Source organism: Lissotriton helveticus, chromosome 3_2 (genome assembly GCF_964261635.1).
Source record: "Lissotriton helveticus chromosome 3_2, aLisHel1.1, whole genome shotgun sequence".
Classification (NCBI taxonomy): domain Eukaryota; kingdom Metazoa; phylum Chordata; class Amphibia; order Caudata; family Salamandridae; genus Lissotriton; species Lissotriton helveticus.
This window is the reverse complement of record NC_136062.1, coordinates 242,255,617-242,283,269: the sequence shown is the minus strand read 5'-3', so window position 1 is coordinate 242,283,269 and position 27,653 is coordinate 242,255,617. Positions and strand designations below refer to the sequence as shown.

Here is a 27,653-nt window from a genome sequence, read left to right as displayed (position 1 = left end):
AATGCTTGGATAACAATCAATCAAATGGAGAGAGAAGCAGGCACGACGGATTACAACGGGGGCAAAGGCCTGCGTTAACTACCCTTCACTATCTGCAAAGAGAGAGTACTCCTAATAGAAATGAGGGGGGGGGGCAGCATTCAAAGCAGATCAGTGTGCATAAACACGAAAATGTTTTTTCTTACCACGTACTTGACATTCGACAGCTTATGATATTTGCTATTAAAAAACCATTGAAATTCACTGAAAAAACCATAGGTTATAGACCATATATAGTTAGGAATTAGCATTTACAAAACCTTGAAAATTCACTGAAAAAACCATAGGTTATAGACCATATATAGTTAGGAATTAGCATTTAAAAAACCTTTTTTTACTCACACAAAACCATTGAAATTCCATATATAGTTAGTAGTACTAACTATATATCGCGCACCCGCAATCCACTGCTGATCATGTCACATATTACATCATTCATGACATGGTCAGTGACATCACTGATGACATCACTGATGACATCTCAAATGACATCACTGATGACATCACTGATGACATCTCAAATGACATCACTGATGACATCACTGATGACATCTCATTTGACATTACTGATCACATCACTGATGACATCATTCATGTGATAATACGATGAACCTCTTCAGACTCTAATATAACCTTAGATACACTCAGTGTAAACAGACACTCACAGACTGTCACTCATCCATGGAGTTACTTACACACCTAGTCAGTCATGCAAAGAATCAATCACACCTCCATTTCCTCAACTATACAGTTATACACACCTTACTTATTCAAACATATACTAACACATATTTACTCTCTTTTACAATCCCTGATACAAGTTCACAATCATCCATACAGCCACTCACACATTCACTGGCTCTTATGCACAGTTATTTATATATGCCAACTCTCACATGTACTGTGTTTTACATATGTACTTACTTTGACATGTAGCACTGAGATATCCATTCACTCACCAATGCACAGAGTCATACACCTCCCAGCCACCCACACACACACTCAGTCTCCCATACAAATACTTGAGCAACCAATCAATAACCCATATACTTACTCATATAGCTACTGATCAACACATGCAGCAGTTTACAGAACAACAAACATAATGATGCACAAATTAACACAGTTCAGTCACTAACCCATGCACTCAGTGAGACACATTTAACCACTCACTCATACAGTCAGTCATGCACCTACTAAATCCTTCATCCAGACACTTCTACATCCACTCATTCTTCAATATGTAAGACATATTTTAACTTTACAGAAATACACAGTCACTGGATGTTGTCATCAGTGATGTCATTTGAGATGTCATCAGTGATGTCATCAGTGATGTCATTTGAGATGTCAACAGTGATGTCATCAGTGATGTCACTGACCATGTCATGAATGATGTAATATGTGACATGATCAGCAGTGGATTGCGGGTGCGCGATATATAGTTAGTACTACTAACTATATATGGAATTTCAATGGTTTTGTGTGAGTAAAAAAAGGTTTTTTAAATGCTAATTCCTAACTATATATGGTCTATAACCTATCAATCAATCAATCAATCAGGTCATTTATAGAGCGCACTACTCACCCGTAGGGTCTCAAGGCGCTGGTTTGGGGGGGGGGGGGTGCCGTTACTGCTCGAACAGCCAGGTCTTGAGCTTCTTCCTGAAGGAGAGGTGGTCTTGGGTCAGGCGCAGGTCGGTTGGGAGTGAGTTCCAGGTCTTGGCGGCCAGGTAGGAGAAGGACCTTCCTCCTGTTGTCGCACTTCGGATGCGGGGGACGGCGGCGAGGGCGTGGCTGGTTGATCTGAGGAGGCGCTTGGGGGTGTAGAAGTTGATCCGGTTGTTGAGGTAGCTCGGGCCTTGGTTGTGTAGGGCTTTGTGTGCGTGGGTGAGGAGACGGAAGGTGATTCTCTTGTTGACCGGGAGCCAATGCAGATCTCTCAGGTGTCCGGAGATGTGGCTGCGTCGGGGGATGTCGAGGATGAGTCTGGCCGAGGCGTTCTGGATCCGCTGGAGTCTCTTCTGGAGCTTGGCGGTGGTTCCGGCGTAGAGGGCGTTGCCGTAGTCCAGTCGGCTGGTGACGAGGGCCTGGGTGACCGTCTTCCTCGTCTCGGTGGGGATCCACCGGAAGATCTTGCGTAGCATGCGCAGGATGTTGAAGCAAGACGAGGAGACGGCGTTTACTTGTCTGGTCATGGAGAGGGAGGAGTCCAGGATGAAGCCCAGGTTGCGTGCGTGGTCCGTCGGTATGGGTGCGGTGCCCAGGGCGGGGGTCCACCAGGAGTCGTCCCAGGCGGAGGGCGAGGAGCCCAGGATGAGGACCTCCGTCTTGTCCGAGTTCAGTTTCAGGCGGCTGGTCGTCATCCATTCGGCTACCTCTCTCATCCCTTCGTGCAGGTTGGCTCTGGCGGTGGCGGGGTCGTTGGTCAGGGAGAGGATCAGCTGGGTGTCGTCGGCGTAGGAGATTATGTTGAGGTTGTGTTGGCGTGCGATGGCCGCGAGGGGGCTCATGTAGACGTTGAAGAGGGTGGGGCTCAGTGAGGATCCTTGAGGGACGCCGCAGATGACTTTGGTGGCCTCTGACTTGTACGGTGGTAGGCGGATTCTCTGTGTTCTTCCGTCGAGGAAGGAGGTGATCCATTCCAGTGCCTTGTCCTGGATTCCGATGTTGCCGAGGCGCTGTATTAGAGTGCGGTGGCAGACAGTGTCGAAAGCCGCGGAGAGGTCCAGGAGGATGAGGGCCGCTGTCTCTCCGTTGTCCATCAGAGTTCGTATGTCATCGGTGGCAGCGATGAGGGCGGTCTCGGTGCTGTGGTTCGCTCGGAAGCCAGACTGTGAGGGGTCGAGGGATCCGTTCGTCTCGAGGAAGGCGGCCAGCTGTTTGTTGACGGTCTTCTCGATGACTTTGGCCGGGAACGGGAGGAGCGAGATGGGACGGTAGTTCTTGAGGTCGGTGGGGTCTGCTGTGGGTTTCTTGAGAAGAGCGCTGAGTTCGGCGTGCTTCCAGCTCTCAGGGAAGGTGGCGGTGTCGAAGGAGGTGTTGATGATGTCCCGCAGGTGGGGTGCGATGACAGCGTCGGCCTTGTTGAAGACGTGGTGAGGGCAGGGGTCAGTCGGAGATCCGGAATGGATGGAGTTCATTGTGCGGATGGTGTCTTCGGTGCTGATCGGAGTCCAGGTGCGGAGGGTGGTGGTGGGTGGCGTTGTTGCGGTTGTGGCTTGCGTTGGTTGGTTGCTGAAGCTGTTGTGTATGTCCGCGATCTTGTTCTGGAAGTAGGATGCGAGGGAGTTGCAGAGGTCCTGCGACGGGGTGATGTCATTGTTTCCGGCGTTGGGGTTGGAGAGCTCTTTAACGATGTTGAAGAGTTCCTTGCTGTCGTGTGCGTTGTTGTCCAGCCGGTCCTTGTATGTATTTTTCTTGGTGGCGCGGATCAGTTGGTGGTGTTTCCGGGTGGCGAGCTTGAGGGTGGTCATGTTGTCCGTCGTTGGTTCCCTTCTCCAGACTTTCTCGAGGGCTCGACAGTTCTTCTTGGAGCTCTTGAGTTCGTCGGTGAACCATGGTGTTTTTCTGCTGCAGGGTCTGCTGGGCGGGGTTCTCAGAGGGGCGAGTTCGTCCGCGCCGTTGTTGATCCACTTCGTGAGGTTGTCGGCGGCCTGGCTGGGGTTCGCTGAGCTGGCGGGGGGGTGCCGGCTCAAGGAAGCGGTGAGCTGGTCGGCTGTGATCTTGTTCCAGCTTCTTCGGGCAACCTGTTGCTGGTGGTGGTGGATCGTCGTTCTTTTGAAGCTGAAGTGGACGCAGCTGTGGTCCGTCCAGTGGAGTCCTGTTGTGTGGCTGAAGGTGACGTCTTTGCTGGATGAGAAGACGGCGTCGAGTGTGTGTCCGGCGAGGTGGGTGGGGGTGGTCACCAGTTGCTTGAGTCCGAGGTTGGCGAGGTTGTCGAGCAGGCTGATGGTGTTGCGGTCGCTGTTGTTCTCCAGGTGGAAGTTGAGGTCCCCCAGGAGGATGTAGTCGGCGGAGGGGAGGGCATGCGGGCTGACGAAGTCGGCGATGTCCTCGCTGAAGCGTGTGCGTGGACCCGGGGGTCGGTAGATCAGGGTGCCTCTGAGGGTGGTATTCGGGTTGGTGTGGATCTGGAAGTGCAGGTGTTCAGCGGTGGTTAGGGTGTCGTCGGTGTTGGTCGTGATGCGGATGGTGTCTCTGTGGATGATGGCGATGCCTCCTCCCATCTGGTTGGCGGTGCGGTCCCTCCGGATGATCTTGTAGCCCTCCGGGATGGCGATGGCGATGTCTGGGGCCTATGGTTTTTTCAGTGAATTTTCAAGGTTTTGTAAATGCTAATTCCTAACTATATATGGTCTATAACCTATGGTTTTTTCAGTGAATATATATATATATATATATATATATATGTGTGTGTTAAGCTAAGACACTTGTTCCACGGGCGTAACCCCAGTTTAGACGTGAACTTAATTCCAACAGGTGTGCAAAATTCACGTTTTTAAAGCATGGATTTAATTCCAATTGTAATACCTGGCCCAGTTTGTGTGGAGAAACTTACTATTCTGAGGGTCTCAGGTTGACTGGAGGCAGAATGTTTGGTTTTGCCCTGTTATCCCCCATTCTGTGGCGTGGCATTCGGAGTATGTTGGTGAAGCCACACCAGGTAAGTACTACATCCAGTGGTATTTGTATGTACAGAATGCGGTATTACCGCACAAGATAACAGCACATTCCAAATAAGAGCCTAATTGTCTCTCGTTTATTTTCAAACTCAAAACATTTTGACTTTATTAGTTCGACCTTTCCACCTAGTTTCTGTTAACATATCGCAAGAACACATCCCTGATTACTGCCCTGTAATCAATCCTTATCTATTAATATAGCATAGGAACATGTACATACGTACGTATAGTAACTGTAGGTTAGCCTTGCACCATGCCTTTGGCTTATCTCGAGTTCGCGATGACAGTTTAAGGAAAAAAACACCTCTTGCTCTGTTTGCTTTATGAAGTCACCGGAGCTCTTGCTCGACTAGGAGCTTTGTGAATCAGCTTCCGGTATTTTTTTATGTACCTTTGTGGCTGGCGGAGCAGGAACTGGGCCATTGCCTCTGTTCCCTACTTGTGATCGTTTTCTTGCCTCTGTTCCCTGCTTGTGCTCAATTTTTCTTGCCTATATTCCCTGCTTGTGATCCGGTTTTCGTGCCTCTGTTCCCTGTTTGTGCCTCTGTTCCCTGTTTGTGCCTCTGTTCCCTGTTTGTGCCTCTGTTCCCTGCTTGTACCTCTGTTCCCTGCTTGTGCCTCTGTTCCCTGCTTCTGCCTCTGTTCCCTGCTTGTGCCTCTGTTCCGTGCTTGTGCCTCTGTTCCCTGCTTGTGATCCGGTTTTCGTGCCTCTGTTTCCGGTTGTCGTGCCTCTGTCCCGGTTTTCGTGCCTCTGTTCCCGGTTTTTGTGCCTCTGTTCCCTGCTTGTGATCCGGTTTTCGTGCCTCTGTTCCCTGTTCGTGCTCCGGTTTTCGTGCCTCTGTTCCCTGTTCGTGCCTCTGTTGCCTGTTCGTGTCTCTGTTCCCTGTTCGTGTCTCTGTTCCCTGTTCGTGCCTCTGTTCCCGGTTTTTGTGCCTCTGTTCCCTGTTTGTGCCTCTGTTCCCTGTTCGTGCCTCTGTTCCCTGTTCGTGCCTCTGTTCCCTGTTCGTGCCTCTGTTCCCTGCTTGTGCCTCTGTTCCCTGCTTGTGCCTCTGTTCCCTGCTTGTGATCCGGTTTTTCGTGCCTCTGTTCCCTGCTTGTGATCCGGTTTTTCGTGCCTCTGTTCCCTAGGGCGTTACTGGGCAGAGAGCTGTGTGAGTGTGTGGCTCTCTGTGTGTGGCTCTCTGTGTGTGGCTCTCTGGGTGTGGCTCTGTGTGTGTGTGGCTCTGTCTGTGTGTGGCTCTGTGTGTGTGTGTGTGTGTGTGTGTGTGTGTGGCTCTGCGTGTGTGTGGCTCTGTGTGTGTGTGTCTCTGTGTGTGGCTCTGTGTGTGTGTGTGGCTCTGTGTGTGTGTGTGTGGCTCTGTGTATGTGGCTCTGTGTGTGCGTGTGGCTCTGTGTGTGTGTGGCCCTGCCTGTGTGTGTGTGTGGCTCTGTGTGTGTGTGTGTGGCTCTGTGTGTGTGTGTGTGGCTCTGTGTGTGTGTGTGTGTCTCTGTGTGTGTCTCTGTCTCTGTGTGTGTCTCTGTGTGTGTGGCTCTGTCTGTGTGTGTGTGTGGCTCTGTCTGTGTGTGTGTGTGTGTGTGTGTGTGTGTGTGTGGCTCTCTGTGTGTGTGTGTGGCTCTCTGTGTGGCTCTCTGTGTGTGTGGCTCTGTCTGTGTGTGTGTGTGTGGCTCTGTCTGTGTGGCTCTGTGTGTGTGTGTGGCTCTGTGTGTGTGTATGTGGCTCTGTGTCCGCTAATACTCTCTACTACTCTCTAATGCTCACCTATTGCCATTGTAAATGACAATACCATTTATTTCTGTTTAAAAAAAAATGAAAAAAATGCCATTTGCAATGCCAATAGCTCTAACTTTAACAAAGCCGAGACCATTGCATTGTAAATGCATGTTCACTTTTGTAAAGCATATCCCTCCCATGGGCCTGACACTGGGTTGACTTATTACACTTAGTAAGTGCTAACATTGGATTGGGAGCAGGTAGCAATAGGCTGCTTAGATTCAAATGAATTGTAATTTAAAATCTTCTTTAATGGTTATGTCAAATTGTAGGTCACATTTTTGAAAATGCCACTTTTTAGAAAGTACTGCGACAACAAATGATGGAAAGAATGCTGAATGAATCAAACATTCTCCCCCAGTCAAGAGATCTGGGTTGAATCTATCATTCTTTTGCTCACTACGCCACCCCAGTTTGGACCCAGCCTAGATCTCTTGAGTGAGCGTGAATGTTTGATTTATTCAGCATTCCGTCCATCATTTGTTGCTGTAGCACTTTTCACCCTAAGTGGGATGGGTATGCCCAGACGTGGGTCCCTTGCTTGCTGTGCCACTGGATTCAAGCTAGCCTGGCTGATAAGGGGTGATTCCCTGAAACCGGTCCCAGGATGCTTGCTGTCCGTCCGGTGAGGACCTGGGTGCTCATTATGATGAAGGAAGGACAGCCACCGCCGGGCCGGCAGGGGCGGTCCTTCCGCCATCACATGGTGATTTACCCTCCGCCAACGTAGGATGGCGGTGGGTACCGCGGCGGACAGAAAATCCGTCCGCCGCTGCACTGGGGCTACCCATGGTACCCCCCTGAATTTCCATTCACCAAGTGGCAGGCACCACGTTGTGCCTGCCAGGTGGTGCAGGGACCCTTATCATTGCAGATGGTGCTGCGGCCATCAACACCTCCCGCAATGATAAAGGCCCAATGATAAAGGCCCAGGCTGCGCACGCCAGTATGGCTGCGCCCGCCAGTATGGTGGGCGCATCCTAATAGCAGGGGCGAGACCGCCGCATTTCTGGCGGGCGTTCCCAAACACTGCCACCATCATAAGCAGCCCCTTGGCTTGGCAGTTCGGGCTTGACTTTTCCCATGAGGAGCAGGGTCAAGACTGATTTGCATATGTTCGCGCTATATAAAACTTTATAAATAAATAAATATGGCTGGGTCCAAACTGGGGTGGCCTAGTGAGCAAAATAATGATGGATTTAACCCACACCTCTTGACTGGGGGTGACTGTTTGATATACTCAGCAGGCTGCCCATCATTTGTTGCTGTAGCTCTCTTCGCCCTAAGTGAGAAGGGTATGCCAAGACGTGGATCTCTTGCTCGCTGTTCCACTGGATTCAAGCTAGCCTGGCTGATGAGGGGTGCTTCTGGTCCAGTGAGGACCTGGCTTAGCAGTTCGGGCTGGACTGTTCCCATGATTAGCAGGGTTAAGACTGATTTACATATGGCTGGGTCCAAACTGGGGTGGTGAGCAAAAAAAAAACGATGGATTTAAGCCCACATCTCTGTACTGGGGTGCATGTATGACAAACCGTACGTACATCCCTCGCAGCAGGATGCAATGCGCTTAAAAGCGTGAGACAATGACAGCAGCCCCTCCTCTTTAGAAGCGATGAATCCTGGGCCACTAAGTCCGTACTGGCAGCCAAACCATTCGCGCGACTCATGATATCTCTCATTCACACAGTATGGATAAAGCCTAATGATTTCCCTGCATGGGGGTGCTTTGTCTGTTTTTTCTGGATTATATCCAGATGTGGCTGTAGTATAGTAGTGTAGAAACCTCCCGAAATAGGTGTGCCTTACCTTAGGCCACTAGGGACATGAGTTTCATTGAAAACCATTAGGATGCATCCCAGTCATTGTAGAGCAGTTCCTCGCGTAATTTGGCGTTGATTACAGCTGTTTTATTCAGCAACTTGGCGGATTTGGCTTGTAGTGGAATTCATAGAATAACTGACAAGTATCTTCTTTGCTCATGGAATCCAGAGGGTTTGGAAAGACACGTCTAAGAAGCCTTTTCTGAACGCTTATAACGTACTCGGTCTTCAGTAGACTGTGTTTGCAAGCCTGCCCATTAAATGGATTTGCTTCCTTTTTTGTTTCACCAATCGTAGTGTCCAATCATTCACAGTTTCGAGAGAGAGATCATTTCACCCTCGCTCTACTAGACCAGCATGTACGGTGGTTGTTGCAGGTGGCCTTCAGCATCTGCGGCACAACCTGATTAATAAAGCTATTCACTCCTAATTATTTTGTTATTATTTATTTATTCTTTTAAATTTAAATATTGTCTTTTGTGTCCTTGTATCTCTTTTAAAACTGACTTTATGTTTAGTATTCAAGGCTACTCATACATTTGGTTTATTCTGTGTTCTTTTATATTGGATTTTCTCCCCTTATTACTCCTTTGGCATGTTAAGCACACCAGCATGATTCTTATGGTTCTCTCTATATCCGGAACAAAGTACATTTTAAAAAAGACACAGCTTATCTAAGTTTTGCTTGATCACTTAACCCAAAAACGTTTAATTAAAGGTACGTATAGCATTTCAACTCTGTGGCTTATAAGTGAAAATATTTTGCGGTGACTAAATCAGTTGCTGCAAAGTCAAGTTTTAAACCTAAGAAGCAGGGGTAAAGCATACATTCATGAGCAATGCTGGTGTTATAGATGCTTTGGTTTGTGAGTAAACATTTGTAATTCAGAATATTCTTCTCGCTGCAGACAACTGAAGGCTAAGGCAGTGCAAAATGGAGTCTACAGAAGTAGCAGCAGCAGCAGCAGAAGAGCTCAGCGTTCTCCCTCTACCCATATCCCATCCTGGCCTTCCACCTGCTTTGCCCACAAGGTTTCATGTTTTATTAGGCGTCACTGGAAGTGTGGCTTCCCTGAAGTTACCTCTTGTTATCTCTGGACTACTGGAAATCCCTGGGGTGAGTAACATTGGGGGGATCAGATACAATGCATTTTTCTGGAGTAAAGACTAGTGAACCCAAAGGCGAAAACTCGGCATGACCTTTATTACCGAGTTAAGTTCAAAAGTGAGAGTCTACCCAGAGGCATTAACGTTATAATCCACTAGAAACTCTGGTCAATACAACTAAATTGTGGAACCCGGAATATGAGAACATATAAACTATGCAGTCAATGAGAATATAATTTTAGCAAATTATTTATGCCTGTTAATCTGATAATAATGTGATCCTAAAACTTTTGCATGTTTGTAAAAAGACACACTATCAATGAACAACATTCTATTGATGCCCATGAGGACACTTATGTGAGAGGGGAGAGCTATTGTATTGCTGTTTCAGGTTGAATATGCAGTAAGCGGGAAAAGTCATTCCTTTATTACGGATGCCCAGTATTGGTAAAGTAAGTATATGTACATAAACATATATATATCAAACACTTCTCTCCCACTTCACAGAGAGCTGGCACTCAGGTCAGGTAATTACTTCCATTTATTAGCACCGAAGCAAACATTTCCAGGATTGGATAAAACAGCAATGTTCATTATTAGCAACTTCTGGTTTCCAAGACACGTATTGGCTGTTTGGACAGCCTTTTTCAATTTCACCAGTCACCATTTTTTTTACCCAATATATGCTTGCATCATTGATAAAAACGAAATATATACTTCAAATGCGACAAGGCTTTCATTTATAAAAGTTCTTACATTTTAAAAGTCTCTTTGCGCTTTTAAAAAATGTACTTCTTTTTTACTTTTTGCAATTCCTGTACCAGTGTGGTTCATAAATGAATATTGCGCAGAGTTAAGTTGTCCCATATTTTTATACACAATAACAAGTCACACATATGTTAAAATGGTGACTGGTGAAACTGAAAAAGGCTGTCCAAACAGCCGAAACGCGTCTTGGAAACCAGAAGCTGCTGTTAATGAACATTGCCGTCTTTCCAATCCTGGAAATGTTTGCTTCGGTGCTATTAAATGGAAGTGAGAGACATTAAGGCTTCCCCGCGGTCCCCAGCACTGCCCACTGAGTGCCCTGGGTGGGCTCCAGGGCACCCAGGATCAAGTGACTGGGTCCTGGGGGTTGGAGTACCAAGGGCCCAAATTGTTCCTGGCGGGGAGCCACATGGCCCCCTACCCTTCCAATAATTGGCTGGGCCCGCGGGATGGCGTCCCCGGGGCCTAAATTGGAACGGAGAGGGGTGTGGCGCAGCCTCCTTCCCTTTTTGTCAAGAAAAAATTATCCTAAATTCCTGGGCTTGGCAAAGGCAAATCAAGTGTGTTTTCTCAGCAGTTCCACATTGAAAAGCGATCTGAAATCCTTGTAGGAAGTGAATGCATTGTTGATGTATCAAAGTGTAATCTGTAGTGACTGTGACGAGTGGGTTCTTTCTTGGCCTCTCCTGAGAGAGCTGAGTCCATGGTTCTTCCTTTAAATTACTATGAGTATGCAAATCCAATCACATGGAAGCTCCGCTCTTTTGGCCCCAACCCGTTCATCTTAGTAGTATGGAGTGGTCTTCCTACATTTTGCCAGGATGATGGACAGCTTACCAAAAGGTTCCCGTAGTGTGTTTTTTTGCCAATTTTGGTGACCTGTTCTTGAAGCCTAAGAAAATGAGGTGATCTCCACCAAACAAGGGGGCACTCACTTCATATAGTTAAGAGGAAGTACCCTTGTTTCGTGGAGATGCACCTCTTTGTGTTCTTATCATCTTCTCTGTAGGCAAATTCATGTTATCACAGATTTCTGGAAAAAGACGCACGGTGAACAATCACATTGCTGAAATTAAATGCACAGAAGGTCACTGGAGACATTTCCTTCTGGTCCAGTGGTAGTGTAAAAATATGCACTAGACATTTACCTAACGAGTTAGCACTTACTAATTAACCAGTAGAAAGTACTCCAGTTGGGTAGACATTTTGTGCAAAACTGTGGACTCTTGTTGGATGAAGGAGCAGCTGAAATTCCGTTCTGTCCCAGTCAGTCACACAGCTACTGACAAACCCACACTCAGACACCCATTCTGCCACTCTCACATCCACTCAGAGACCCACATAGTAATCTTAAGCACCCAACCACTGACCCATATAGCCACTCACACACCCACTCACAGATCCAGACAGCCACTCACACACTCACTGACTGTCCCATCCAGCCACTGAGACACCCACTCACTGACCCATAGCCCTTCATATACCTACTCGCACACTCACGAAACCATTCACACACTCATAAAGCCACTCATACACCCATACATCAACTCACAGACTCACTATCAAAGGTAACTGGTTACAGTTAGGAAATAAAGTTAAAAAACCTTAAAAATGTGTTAAAAAAAAGGTTACCAGGACATTATAGCTAGGAAATAACATTGAAAACTGTAGAAATTCACTGGAAAAAACAAAGGTTACATGGAAGTTATAGTTGGGAAATTGGATTAGAAACACCTTAAAAATTCACTGAAAAAATAAAGGCTACAGTGACGTTATAGTTAGGCTTAGTTTTCACACAAAAAAACGCAGAAATTCAGCAGTTAGTGTAACCTGAGCTAACTATAACTTACGCCTCCGCAGTGTACTGCTTATGACCTCACATATTACGTCACTCATGAAATGGTCAGTGACATGTCTGATGACATCTCAAATGATATTACTGATGACATCATCCACAGAACCACTCACACACCCACACAATTGCTCTCACACCCACACAACCACTCACATTCCCACTCGTACTCCCACACAAGCACTCACAGATCCACACAAGCACTCACACTCCCAATCCACACCCTTACAACCACTCTCACATCCACTTACAGACCGATACAACCACTCAACCACTAGACACACCCACTTACACACCCATGCAACCACTCTCACACCGCACAACCACTCACACACTGTAGAACCACTTACACACTCACTCACCTACTCAGATACCCAAACAACTCATATACCCACACAACTACTCAGACTCCTTCTAACACACCCATACAACTTCTTACACACCCATAAAACCTCTCACACACCCATAAAACCTCTCACACACCCATGCAACCACTTACACATCCATACAACCACTCACACACCCGTACATCAACTCACAGCCACTCACACACCCAGAAAACTACTCACAAACCCATTTACAGACCCATACAGCTCCTCACATACTCACTGACAGACCTATACAGCTACTCTTACACCCACTGACAGATCCAAACAACCACTGACACACCCACTCATACACCCGTACAGCTACTCAGGCACCCATTCACACACGAATACAGATTCATATGTTAGAATACAGAATACATATGTTAGAAATAGTATCACTCAGTAGTACAGAAAGAATAGTGATTTAACTTCTACAGTAGCTTAGTATATATCTTTAAGTCTCAGAGACGTTTTCAAAACACACTCACTTGATAATGGTATCATTGATGTCATTTGAGAGGTCGTAAGTGATGCCATCATTGATGTCACTGACCAAGTCATGAGTGATGTAATATGTGAGGTCATAAATAGTGTACTGCTTTCTGTATGTATTATGTATGTGTGTATATATATATATATATATATATACATATATATATATCATCGACTCCCAAACACCAGCCGGTTGCACTCGTGGGCGGGTGCACGCCACAACGGGGGTGTACCCGTTACAAAATGTCCAAACACAATCCTGGAAAATGAAACCACCAAGGAAAGCAGCACTCGCAGGGGGTTGTTCCAACCAGTTTATTACGGCGGAACAAACAGCAACGACGCGTTTCGCCGTAGGGCTTTGTCAAGTTATGAGAGAAGCGAGGACATGCAAACACTTAATACTTGTCAGGATGTAATGGAAAGTGAGGACGGACTGCATATTTTACGATAAAACAGCAGCCATCTTACAGTGTGTATACATTCAATGGAAAGTGCATATATTATACAGAATAACCATCTTATAATGTTGTCATTATTGACACGTGAATTACAATATTCACATTTTATATAGCCCTATATGGGCGCGAAAACTATCCTTATAACATCCTGATTAACGATGAAGGCTGATGAAAAGTCACACCCCATAGAAACTTGATCTTATCAAAACCATGCTGAACCTCTGTGAAATCACAATGATATAAGCAAAATAGCATGTAAATCAGCATGGACACTACCATAATGGTACAGAAAATGTTGCCCGCAAATGGGCTAATTCATGGGTGCATTGCCTACAAGATCCACAAGTCCAATGTCATCTCTACAAAAAACATCAATTAGCCAAATCCTATATAAAAATTCAAAATTAAAGAAAAACAGTCACAGTTAGGGATTCGATGAATCCAATAAATCATCATATCAATGGAGGACACAACCACAGACATATAATGAGATGAAAGCATGCCGGTCACCTTTAAAATACATACAGACTCATAGAAATAGACACAAATCTTATCCCAAATGTACTGATAGCTCTTCGTGCATATTTAAACCCCTCGGAATCTTGGTTTGTAGATCAATTATGTACCTAGATTCCAGGCGTCTGAGCTTCAGTAGGCGGTCCCTTCCTCTAATGCTGACTGGTACACTATCGAGACAGATGTACGACAACAGATCCCTGTTGCTATTGTGCATCTTCTCGAAATGCCTTGCCACGGGGTAAGCCTCATCTTTTTTGGCAATAGCACGCATGTGCTCCAATATTCTCAGTTTTACAGCATTGGTGGTACTGCCAATATATTTTAAACCACACGGGCAGGTCAGCTTTGATGACATTGTCTGATAAAAGACTAGCAGCGTGGATGACTGCTGGTCGCATAAAGACTGCTGGCAATTCCACTCTTTATGCGACCAGCAGTCATCCACGCCAACTAATTGAAAGTATCCCTTATGGGGAACTTTTATGGTTGCGGCGAAATAATTCCCATGATGTTGATTTTGAAAAGGCGGCGGCTGCTAGTCTTTTAAGATTCAAAAGAAGAGGATATAAAAATGGGGTTTTGACAAGGGCTTTGGAGAGAGTTAAAAAGATTAAGCGGAAAGATTTGTTACAGCCCAAACATAGCAAACCATCGAAGAATGGGGCATTTCGTCTCATTACAACTTTCTCGCGTAATGCTGGTCAGATCAAGAAAATCTTGAAAAAGAATTGGAATATTCTTTTGTCAGACAATGTCATCAAAGCTGACCTGCCGACCAATCCGTTGGTCACTTACAGGAAGGCTAAATCCCTTAAGGATCACTTAGTCTCCAGTCATTACTCTCCTCCTGCAATTACCCCCAAAATGCCGGTTCTTAGCGGCTTCTATCCCTGTGGTCGGTGTAAGGCCTGTAAGTTTAGTAAGCGGACGCTTACTTTTAAGATACCAGGTCTGGCCACACCGAAAAAGATCTTGAAATTTCTGACTTGCTCCACCCCTTTTGCGATTTATTGCCTCACTTGCCCGTGTGGTTTAAAATATATTGGCAGTACCACCAATGCTGTAAAACTGAGAATATTGGAGCACATGCGTGCTATTGCCAAAAAAGATGAGGCTTACCCCGACGCAAGGCATTTCGAGAAGATGCACAATAGCAACAGGGATCTGTTGTCGTACATCTGTCTCGATAGTGTACCAGTCAGCATTAGAGGAGGGGACCGCCTACTGAAGCTCAGACGCCTGGAATCTAGGTACATAATTGATCTACAAACCAAGATTCCGAGGGGTTTAAATATGCACGAAGAGCTATCAGTACATTTGGGATAAGATTTGTGTCTATTTCTATGAGTCTGTATGTATTTTAAAGGTGACCGGCATGCTTTCATCTCATTATATGTCTGTGGTTGTGTCCTCCATTGATATGATGATTTATTGGATTCATCGAATCCCTAACTGTGACTGTTTTTCTTTAATTTTGAATTTTTATATAGGATTTGGCTAATTGATGTTTTTTGTAGAGATGACATTGGACTTGTGGATCTTGTAGGCAATGCACCCATGAATTAGCCCATTTGCGGGCAACATTTTCTGTACCATTATGGTAGTGTCCATGCTGATTTACATGCTATTTTGCTTATATCATTGTGATTTCACAGAGGTTCAGCATGGTTTTGATAAGATCAAGTTTCTATGGGGTGTGACTTTTCATCAGCCTTCATCGTTAATCAGGATGTTATAAGGATAGTTTTTGCGCCCATATAGGGCTATATAAAATGTGAATATTGTAATTCACGTGTCAATAATGACAACATTATAAGATGGTTATTCTGTATAATATATGCACTTTCCATTGAATGTATACACACTGTAAGATGGCTGCTGTTTTATCGTAAAATATGCAGTCCGTCCTCACTTTCCATTACATCCTGACAAGTATTAAGTGTTTGCATGTCCTCGCTTCTCTCATAACTTGACAAAGCCCTACGGCGAAACGCGTCGTTGCTGTTTGTTCCGCCGTAATAAACTGGTTGGAACAACCCCCTGCGAGTGCTGCTTTCCTTGGTGGTTTCATTTTCCAGGATTGTGTTTGGACACATATATATATATATATATATATAGATGTGATCAAGGGAGGGATCTCCCGAAACGCGTAATGGATGGCGGCACTGGCTCAATAAAAATTGCACTACAATAACGGGGTCCACGCTCGTCTGTGCGTGAATGAATGGGAAGTGAAGGAGAGTTTTGGAGCGATATATATATATATATATATATATATATATATATATATATATACATATATATATTTATGCGTATACATACGCCATGCGTGTAGAGGCATGGGTTGTATTGTCATACAATCCAGGAAACCTTATCAGGTGTAGAGGAGAATATATGTGTGAGCAAGACTGCGATTGCGAGTGAAATATGTCAGGGCAAATATTCGACAATTAAACTAAATATTTTATCATAACTCCTGAGTGTCGCCATACTTTTTTTGGAGAAGAAACTGTAAATTATACAGAGAGAGCGGACTCAGTTTTCAGTGCCGACACCACCTGCTGTCAGGAGCATGGTGGGATCCAGCCACCCAAAAGGATTCAAGATATATATATAATTTTTTCCCCCTGAAAAAAGAAAGATTAAAGTTAGTTGTTGATATAAGGTAAAAATGAATGTTAAAAACAAAAAAGTCTGAAATTTGCCATTAATAGTTTACTAAACTAACTCTAATTTGTTCACCTCACATATTCCATCATTCTTTGCATGTTCACATGTCAACATCACTGTTGACATCATACAATCATTGTGACACTGTCGTCTAAGGTTTGAGAACATGCTACACCTCATATCATACGGCATTTCTCATCTTGCCTTGGCTTGGCTAAAATAACTTCTGCAAAATTGAAGCCAAGTTGGTATTCTTGGCCAATATCAGTCAGCAGAAACCCCCTGCTCTTTGGGGTTCCACAGTGGTCCATCCTTAGCCCAGTGCTCTTTAACGCCTACATGGCCCCCCTCATTAGTCTGATATCATCTCTTAACTTTGAGACAATCATCGTACGCGGATGATACTCAATGAATTCTGGTACTAGATGAAAACACCACACTTGCTAAAGAAAATCTTCAACAGTGTCTTAATGCAGTCTTTTACTGGATAAAAGGTAATTATTTAAAATTTAATTTGGACAAAACAGAAATCATGCCAATAGGGACATCTAATACCTTTTTACCCAGCTTATGGTGGCTCACAGATACCCCCCTACCCTCCAAACACAGTGACGGTAGTAAAGAATCTGGGGTGAAATTCGACTCAGCACTTTCCTTTCACCAGCAATCCCTAGCTGTGGCTAGGACATGTTTTTTTTTTATAAAATCACTTTAAAGGTTTTTCGATCTTTTCCCCTTCACTGCCAGGAAAATAAGTGCAGTATTAAAATGGCTTAGAAGCTCATCAGCATCAGCTGCCCTTAAAGCACTTCATTGGCTGCCCATTCATAAACGAGTCCTGTTCAAGATCCTAATAATTACTTTCAGAGCTTTTAATTCCACAGGCCCGCTATCTTCGGGCCAGGTTTGCTCGCTTTGTGACACACTGCACACTCCGATCGCCCAATGCAAATCTTTTCAAGCCCCCTGATTTCAGGTATATCACAAAGGGTGGGAAATCTATTGCTGTACCTGGGACCAAAGCTTGGAATCTGCTCCCCAACCATCTACGTTTCATCCAAACTAAGACCCTCTTCAGGAAGGCTCTGAAAATCTGGATTTTTTCTGCCCCTGACGCTCTATGTAGATCACACATCTGACCCTCTTAGTTCTAGTTGTTGTGCCCGTTAGGGATCCGCACAGCTCCATGATGCTCCTCGGAGTGAAAGCTGCGCTCCACCAGTGCTCTATAATATAACATAACACATGTGGACAATTTTCTATTCAACTTAACAGGATTACCCTCTTAAAGATTTTGCATGTCCTGCAATTGTTAGTGAAGAGGTTGAGAGGTATACATTTGCCACTGTAAAGACACCTTTTACCAGGCCCTATGGACAACACTTTGTAGTTTAATAAAATACATACACTTGTTCCTGAGATGGGCATAGTAGTATACACTGGAAAGAAAGGAGGGGGAAAGGGAGCTAGGTATAGGTCAAAGGTCTTTGGTCTCCAGAAGAAAGATTGTTTCACATAAATATTCTGGAATTGCGGGCGATACGTTTGGCTCTCAAGGCCTTCCCTTCGTGGGCAGTCAGTTCAAGTCCTAACGGAGAACACTACCGCAATATGGTACATCAATAAACAGGGAGGAGTAGAGTCGTACCTACTCTGCAGAAAGGCCATGCAACTCTGGTCCTGGGCTCAGGACAATTAGAATTGCGTAATCGCAAATCATTTGGCTGGAGAGCTGAATGTGCGTGCTGACAGTTTCAGTCGGCAGTATTCGACGATCACGAGTGACGTCTCTATCAGGCGGTGGTCCTTCCCATTTTCAGGAAGTGGGGGTTTCCTCAGTTGGACTTGTTTACCACTCTCGAGAACGCGCACTGCCCTGCATTCTACAGTATCCAACGCGGGGAGCATTGGGGGACAGGTTTCTGTTAGATTGGGGCTCACAGCTTCTGTACGCTTTTCCACCCATATCCTTGATTCCTCGAGTTCTGAGGAAGATTCACCAAGACCAGGCCGCAGTTATTGATATCCCCGGATTGGCTGCAAAGGGTATGGTATACAGACCTCCTTTGCCTCTCGTTGCACCCTCCGCTCTGTCCCTCTCTCAGGTCGGACCACATCTCGCAGTCATAGGGGCAGGTTCTACACCCCCACCTCCAGGGCCTGCACCTGCATGCCTGGAGGTTGAACTGGGCAACCTGAGTTCCTTCTCTCTCCCACCAGATGTGGTGGACGTTATATTGTCAGCCAGAAGACACTCCACCAAATCTGTAGATTGTGGTAGGTGCGCCAAATTTGTTAAATGGTGAGCGAGATCAATTGATCCTTTACAGTCTAATTTGTCTGATGTTCTGAGTTTCTATCTTTTCTTCTAGCACAACAGGGTTGTGCAGTAGCTACTGTTAAGGGCAACTTGTATGCCTTGTTGGCTTTTCTCTCTTTACCAGATCAACCCTCATTGTTTAAATCTCCCAAAGTTATGAGATTCATTAAGGGTCTCCCTATTAGGTTTTCTCCCCCTCCTTTTTTCATGCCTCAGTGGGATTTGAATTTGGTTCTCACGGTCTTGATGGGTTCACCCTTTGAACCATTACATAGTTGTCCCTTAAGGTTTCTAGCATTTAAAACTATTTTTTTGGATGCAGTCACTTCTGCTATGAGGGTGAGTGAATTGCAGGCTCTTAGCTCCAAGCCTCCTTTTACATCTTTCCGTGCGGATAAGATGGTTGTAAGGACCATAGCTACTTTCCTGCCTAGGATGGTCACTCTTTTTCACCAGGGGCAGTCCATCACCTTATCCAGTTTCTACCACCCCCTCACCCTTCTAAGGAGGAGGAGAGACGCCATCGCCTGTACCTCAAGTGGACGGTCAGCTTCTACTTAGACAGAACCAAGGACTTCAGGTTGGACGATCAACTCTTCATCGGATGTGTAGGCAAGATAAAGGGCACGGCTGTCCACAAAAGAACGCTGTCCAGGTGGATTGTCCAGTGTATTAAAATCTGCTATGCCTTGGCCAAGAAGGAGCCTCCTGAAGGTATTCACACTCATTCTACTAGACCTAAGTCTTCTTCTTCGGCTTTGGCTAGAGGTGCCCCTGTGGTAGACATCTGCAAGGCGGCAACTGGGCCTCCCTCCACACTTTTGCAAAGCACTATTGCTTGGATTCGGATGTGAGGAGGGACAGCCATTTTGCTTGTTCTGTGCTGCAAGATGTTTTGGTATAGGCAGGCAGGCACCCTCCTCTGAGAGCGGGACTGCTCGGGATTCAATTCAAAAGGTGAGGAATCCACAGACAGATGTATCCATCAGAAGAACAAGTTACTGATCTTCGGTAATGTTTTTTCTGGTAGATACAGTGTCAGCCTATGGATCCTCACTGACCCACCCGCCTCCTCGTTGCCTGTCTGCTCATACCGAAAAATAATCAATGTATACCATAATGATTTATTGTTGGAATCATGTGATACTTGGCGTTAGGAAATGTCTATGATGAAGAATTTCCAGTTTTGAGTTTGTGTTTGTATACTGTATATACTTGTATAAATGTTGTCAGTTCACCCGTTTGCCTCAAAGACACAGAAAAAATGGGGGAACTGATGCCAGCAAGCTGATGAGGTTCTACTCATGGCTACAATGACGTCACACGGAGTCGCGTGCGTAGCTGTTCCATTGTGACGTCCTCGCCGATGTGGGAGAGCCGGGGAGAAAAGTTTCTGTGGAGTGCTGCACATTGGGTAATTCAAAAGGTGTGGAATCCACAGGCAAATACTGTGTCCACAAGCAAAAAGCTTTACCGAAGGTAAGTAACTCATTCCTATGGTGCATTAACTGATGTCATCAATGATGTCAAATTTCTGCCTTTTTCGAGGAAAAGATCCAGACTATCCATCAATGCTTTTTAACCTCCATTACTGACCATCGACCTAACAGCCCCATAACCTCATATATGCCAGGCTGACAGCCTTTCAGGAGATTTCATTTTCTCAATCTTGCTAAACCATTCTTTCCTGTAAGTCTGCCTACATGCTTTAAGCTTATTGAAATTCTAAGAGAATTCTTTGACTTTTAGCACTTACAACCTGGAAAATTGTGGCATTTGCTCTAGTCACTTCCAGGCACTACTACTGCAAAAGACTGTATGCAGGATCCTCTAAGCCCCACAACCTCATATATGCCAGGCTGACAGCCTTTCAGGAGATTTCATTTTCTCAATCTTGCCAAACCATTCTTTCCTGTAAGTCTTCCTCTCCCCTTTACCCATGCCCATCGGCCATTCTTCACCTGGCCATCAATACAGTTCAATCCCCTAATTAATCAGATCCTCAACACATCTCTGTCTATGATTCTAGTTTCTACAGCCAACTTCAGAAAAAGCCTGTAGCAGACCCTGCCATCCTGTCAAACCTCTGACCCATTTCCCTGTTTCCTTCATTGACCAAAATGCTGGAAAGAATTGTAAATGGTCAACTTATAACATTACTGGACATATCCAACTCATTACACCCCTGACAATACGGCTTCAGACCCAAACACTCTACGGATTCAGCCCTACCCAAATTATCTGAAACCTTGAAAATGACCCTGGATGCTAGTAATAACGCACTGTTGGTACAGCTTGAATTCTCTGCAGCATTTGATAACATCTCCCACACCATACTCCTGCAGCGTATTCCAAAAAAGTGGTATTTCCCATAAGGCAGCACAGACAAAACCGAAATCCTGCTATTTGGCAAATGTAATCTATTTTCCCCCACCCAATAGTGACCCAACTCCGTGCCCCTGCCCCCCGCAACATTGGAAGTGGCAGAAAACCTTGGGGTCAAATTTTACACCTACTTCCGCCCACAGCTCTAGCAGTAACAGGTACATGCTTTAAGCTTATTAAAGTTCTAAGAGAATTCTTTGACTTTTAGTAGTTACTGCCAGAAAATTGTGGCATTTGCTCTAATCACTTCCAGGCACTACTACTGCAAAAGACTGTATGCAGGATCCTCTAAGAAGATACTCCATAATCTACAAGATTGGTACAAGATGCTTCTGCTAGACTAGTGCTGAAACTTCCTAAATGGAGCTCAGCCTCCGCAGCTCTGGAAAAATGAGACTTCCTACCAGTTCAAAAGAGGATCCTATTCAAGATCTTCCTACTGGTTTTCAAAGCCTTTGAGTCCATCTGACCACAATACCTTCAACCCTACCTTGTGGGAGCGAGCAGCGGCAGGCGCGATAATTGCAAATAGATGGCGTCGCTGCTCGCTCCTGCATAAACGCTATACATGCACGAGGGCTGATTGGAAACAGTGCAGAACATGCACGAGTTTCCACAAAACCCAGAGCGATTCCAAGAGGTCACTCCAAAGCAGCGCCTGCGCGCTGCGTAGGTGAGTCCTAAAAAATAATGTAAGGGGGAAAGGGTGTACCCTGGCCCCCAGGCACTTCTGAGGGATCGCCACAAAGGGCCCAAATTATTAATGTTTTTTGTATCATGGTACTTCTGCGGAACCCATTGTGGCCTCCCGTGTGGTACTGCGGGACACACTGTACTTACCGTACAACATATCCCACAAACTGAGGCTTGCATGGCCTTGAACTGGGGGTTGGCGCTTGGAGGAATTTGAATAATGTGTCGTTAGAGTGCATGGTAGATTGACCGTCTGCAGGGGCTTGGGCGTGAGGTTGGTCACAGGGTCTGTCCACTGAGGCCAACCTCACGCTGTGCACAGTGAAGGGCATGTTTTGGGATGGACGGTTGGCCAACCCCATGCTGTGCTTGTCAAAGGTCCTACATTTGGGGAATTTGGCCACCAACAAAGGGTTGAGCGCAGGTGCTGGTATATCCTGCTGTAGTAGGCAATAAAGAGCATATAAGGACATTCTGTCAGCATAGAGAAGCATATTGTTATACCTTTATAGTTTGCTATAGCACATTATTATTGTAATTGAAGTTCAAATCTCTTCTTATAGGTAGTTGTCTTTAGCTTGAAGGTATAACAGCAGACTGGCCTATTAATGATATCTATTGCTTGATGTGACAGAGTATACTTTAGTAATTAGACAGACATGACAAACAACATCGTTTTTTTTATTTTTTAACCAGAAAAGATGGTTCCAAATGGGAACCTTTTTTCCACTTTTTATATTTGTTTGGGATTGAACTAACAAAGGAAAACTAATGGGCATCAAATGTAAAAGAATGTTAAAAGAATTTCTTTTTTCAAAAACTTTGTGGTCAGTTAACAATCAGTCCTTTCCTTCTGGACTCTGCTCTCCAGCAATTTTGTGTTATGATATGTGGAAACCATGAGAACACGAATCCTCTAACATTGGATCTTTTATATATTCACATGATTAAATCATTCCCCGACATCTGGCTGGATAAAATAGCCATAGGCCTGAAACAACATGACTTATGTAGGAGCACATTCATCTTATTTGAAAGCACTCAAACGTTAGTCAATGAGATGGAAGTCCAAGCTCTCAGTCTCCGCTAGAGGCCACCACAGCTCAGATGTCTACCACACATCATGTATGAGGCTCTTATCTAACCTTTGCAGAGCTTTGCTCTAACCTTTCACTAAATTTGTTACTATTTTTGATCTGCTCTGGATTTGAACCAGCCCTATCTTAAGCACTGAAGTACTGTGCGTTGTTTTTAGAGAACATTATTTCCTTTCTAGGCTAGGGAGATCTATTTAGCTGCAATCAACTGTCATGATTGCTGACAAAGAGAAGACATCTCTTTTCAGACCCTGTTAATCTTGTGGAGACAATAAGAACACTGATGACCCCCCATTTGCAGTATATTTATTGTCTTTATCGAACTCATAAGGCATCAAAACGTGATATAGGTTAGACTGTTACAGCAAAAACTCTTAGGGACAGAGAAAGGAGGCTGGCATTTTTTCTCATGGCTAAAGAGAATTTTTATCCTTCTAAGAGAGATACCCCTTCTTCAGAGGAGGATTCCTTGAAAAGTGTCCATCCAACCTCTTCCATGAAGACAGCGCAAAAGAGGAGACATACAGTTTCCTGAACTGAACGTATGTGGTACAGCACTTGCAGCCACTACCTCAAATATTAAACAAGGAATGCATTCTTGAAATCAATTCAAGGATCAACCAGTGGAATAGACGAAAAAACCTTGAACCTCCTTGTTAGACCTGCCAACTAGAGACCCCCATTTCTAACATTGGTGGCAGCGGTGATTTGAATTGAATTTGTAAAGCGCGACATTTGCCCTAGGGCGTCTTGGCGCAGCCTGCAATGCTACGAAGGATCAAAGAAAGAGTCTACAGAGGTAGAGTAAAGACCCAGGTTTTAAAAAGCTCTCTGAAAACCAGAAAGTTAGAGGTATTCCTTAAATACTCTGGCATTTGATACCAGCGGTGTGATGTAACACAAGAGAGACTTATACCACTCCAAGAGGCTTTGTGAATGCTGAAGACAGACAGCCTCTTTGAAGTAGCAGAGCGTAAAGATCTGTTAGGAATGTACCAAGAACATTTTTGAATTGGGGCCTTGAAGATGCAGTGCTTAGTGAGCAATACAGAGTGCTTTAAAGGCAACTCTTTTTTTGATTGGCAACCAGTGAAGATCATCCCTATCTTCAGTCACGGATTGGGACTTTTTCATTTTGTTTCAGAACCCTGACTGCTGCATTTTGTAGTCTCTGGAGCCTGCTTAGAACACACTGCTGGGCTCTAACAAAAAGAGCATTGCAGTAATCTAATTTTGATAAGACCAATGATGTAATGGCAAAAACATTTTAAGTGTATAAACACAAGAAGATGTTAGATGGTTAGTTTGATCCCTAACAGAAAGATTTGTATAGAAAATTATTCAGAGATTCCTAGATTTGGACACTGACGGAGGGTGGGATAGGACTTGCGCTTGCACTTGACCTACAGTGATTGGTGTACACTACTACCATATTGAAGACCCCTACATACCACATACTGTTTCTTTTTGGTCTATTTTTGATCTTGCCAATTGTTTTTAAGCTTGATCTTTCTACTGCATCATGCCTGAGTAAATAGCATCATCAGTTGCATCCCTAGATTTGACCATTGTGGAGGAAAGGTTGGAGACCTACAACGTAAAGGAGTTGAAAGCTATTTGCAAAAACCTAAAAGTCCAAATTAGAGGCCTCACCAGGAAAGAGGAGCTACAAAGGGTGCTGAGGGCCTCAGGCAAGGCAGCAGTGGCTTGTCGTTCCACAAAATCCGGAATACCGGAATAAGAAACCTAACCATAGGAGGAACAGGGATTGCACTGAACATGTGTGAAAAACCATGTTTCCAGAAAGAAAATTTAATTCTAGAGTCCCCTCACCCACCAGGGTTGTCCCTAGGTGGCATGCTTCATCATTGGGGTACTCTCAATCCGCTGCGGATTGAGGTGTGCTGAGATTTGCGAAACTACGTAGGAGCACTATGTTTTGAAAATATGTGTGGTGCAGTGAGGTGGAGTGGGAAAAAAATAGGTTAAAAAGGACCACACGAGGGTCAGCCCCGTGGGTTCCACTCCTCAAAAATCCTGTGAATAGTAAACGATGTGTATACACCAAATACTTGATACTTACGGTTATACACTGACACGCTGTATCTGTAGGAAATAAAGCAAAAGGAAAATTAAAAGTCGTCTGCCTACCAGCCAAACTGGCAGGCCCTTAATACATGCAGCATCTTATCTTGTTCAATGTACTCCTCATCAAAGTACTTATCAGCTACTTTGTGCGATCATCCGTCGTGGAGGAATACTCACACACGATGTCTGGTGAAAATAACTGGTTATATATAAATTAAAAACACTCCTGAAGAGAGACACCACTCGACATACAACATATAAAAAATAAATCTATTACATATTAATGACACATACTTTTGTTTAGGCAGAAATATGCCTCATGATCTTCAGGGGTAGAGGGGCTTGTAGTCACATCCTAGAATGGTAATAGGGGCATAGAGTTTGTAATGCGAGTTTCCTAGAGGTAAATGAGAGGAACCAGAGGGAAGATTTTCTCCCGGTTCCTTGACTTGTCCTGAAGGAAGATTAAATAGAAACCTTATTAGTGCCTTGGAGAAAACGGAACTGAAAGAAATAAGGTCATACGGGTCAGGAGAGACTTACTTTGTCAAAGCACACCTCTCCGAAAATCACCTGATGGCACCCCCGTAGATCGCATCTTACAGCGTCTGTTTACGGGTGGCCATTAAGTACTTCCGGACCAGGCTAGTCATGCTTGTTTGAAAGACTAGTCCGTGTCTTTTACAAAATAGCCACTGCACCTGGCAATTAAGTGGGGCCATCTTGTTCGAATGACTGTGTACCCAGATGGTTGGGTGATAGTTGTGTGGGGAGCAAAATTATGCTCCACTCCCATTCGCACAGCATAATGGGATATATAATCCTCCAAATAGCCACATTGAATTTATTCCATTTGTAGTCCATATTCCTCACATTATTATCCATATTCTTCATGCTTTTCTGTTTTTTACAATCCACATGCATAATTTCTCTTGTACGGTCCAAATACTCTCCATATTCAAGGTGTGCCCATTCAGACCTCTTTAAGAATACATTCAGAACACAAGGGTTTTCAAAACAGCATATCCTTTATTGACACCCAATCCATTTCGGGCTTAAAATAGCCCTTCGTCAGGGGTATCTGCAATCAAACTATTTTTAGAACGACATCATTACTGTGTTTCACTAAGAACAAACATTTACAATTCATCCACTTTCCTATCTTATATTGATTCAACATAACAAATAAAAATTATTCTGAGTAACCAATCGACTATGCAACATGTGCCCGTGCATCTGGCATTCCCACCTCTGCCTTCCGTGAGTAAAAGTTTATTTGTTATGTTGAATAAATATAAGATAGGAAAGTTGATGAATTGTAAATGTCTGATCAGCACTTGACAGATAGTAAGCTGACTGACCCTAGGAAACATGTTATGGAGACGGACGGCTGGGTGAGTACCAGGGTCCACAAGAAGGTGTATGGGGGACACTCCCCCAAATGTGGGCAGGGTCCCAAGCAGAAGAGTGGGGGTGGCAAGGGTAAAGCAAAGGAGTTCTCTAAAGTGCCCAAAGCGAGTACCCAGGGTAAGGATTCCCGCCCACCAGGGGATAAGAAACCATAGGTCTCTTCAGGAAAGCCTTCAGAGATGGGACCCCGTAAGTGCTTTACCTGTGACCAGGTGGGTCACCTGAAGGGAGATCACAAATGCCCCAAGGGGGCACAGCCACCCACTGGTGGGCAGTGCTGTGCTGGCGGACAAGACCTGGAATTCTCTCCCCACTCACCTCCGCCTCAAACAGAACCACATCTCCTTCAGAAAGGAACTTAAAACCTGGCTTTTCGATAAATAATGCACCCCCTCCCACAAGCGCCTTGAGACCCTCTGGGTGAGTAGTGCGCTATACAAATTCCTGAACTTGAACTTGAACTAGTGTAGCTCTTGTGGAGGAGGGGTTATCAGAGGAGGGTGGGAATCCCGCAGAAATGCCCTTTGTCTCACTAGGGGACAGTGAGATGGTCCAGGGAAGCTAGGTGCCTGCACACACTAAGAAGTACAACACCTGGGTGAATATTAATGGGCAAAGGTCAGGTACTCTCAGAGATACTGCAGCCAGTGTGACCTCCGTCCGGTGTCACTTGGTATCGGAGGAACAAGTAGTCCCTGGTTGATTCCACCAAGTAATTTCTGTAGACAATTCAGAGCGCCAGTGTAAGGTGGCGCGGATTCCCTTAGAGTGGGAAGGGGTCTCAGGTCCCTTGAGGGTGGTTGTGAGCCCAACAATGCCTGTAGATTGTCTTCTAGATTATGACCTGGAGCAGTCCCTGTGGAAGGATGTGGAACTCAGGTCTCACTTGGAGATCCTTGGGTTGCCAGAGTGGGCATGCGTGACCACTCGGTCCATGGCAGCCAGCAAGCGTGATCAGAAGGACCTGGAGCCTGAAACAGTGGCCCAGGTGCCTGCCAAGAGAAAGGGCAAGGGGCACGGGAAACCCACTCCTGAAGTTCCCACGTCTGGGAGGAGGCTGACTTCGAGGGGTATGCTCCGGAACCTAAAGGGAAACAAGTGGCTGAAC

General features: G+C 45.1%; 1 protein-coding gene across 6 annotated transcripts in view; it reads left to right on the top strand.

Moving 5' to 3' along the window:
- Positions 1-27,653, top strand: part of PPCDC (phosphopantothenoylcysteine decarboxylase) — a 1,035,307-nt gene that overhangs the window by 70,273 nt on the left and 937,381 nt on the right. For all 6 annotated transcript variants that reach the window (XM_078685116.1, XM_078685115.1, XM_078685117.1 and 3 more), the window contains one exon: positions 9,224-9,432. In XM_078685116.1, coding sequence (XP_078541242.1) covers positions 9,250-9,432 — 183 coding nt within the window. In that variant the 5' untranslated portion in view covers positions 9,224-9,249. The remainder of the gene's footprint in view (positions 1-9,223; positions 9,433-27,653) is intronic.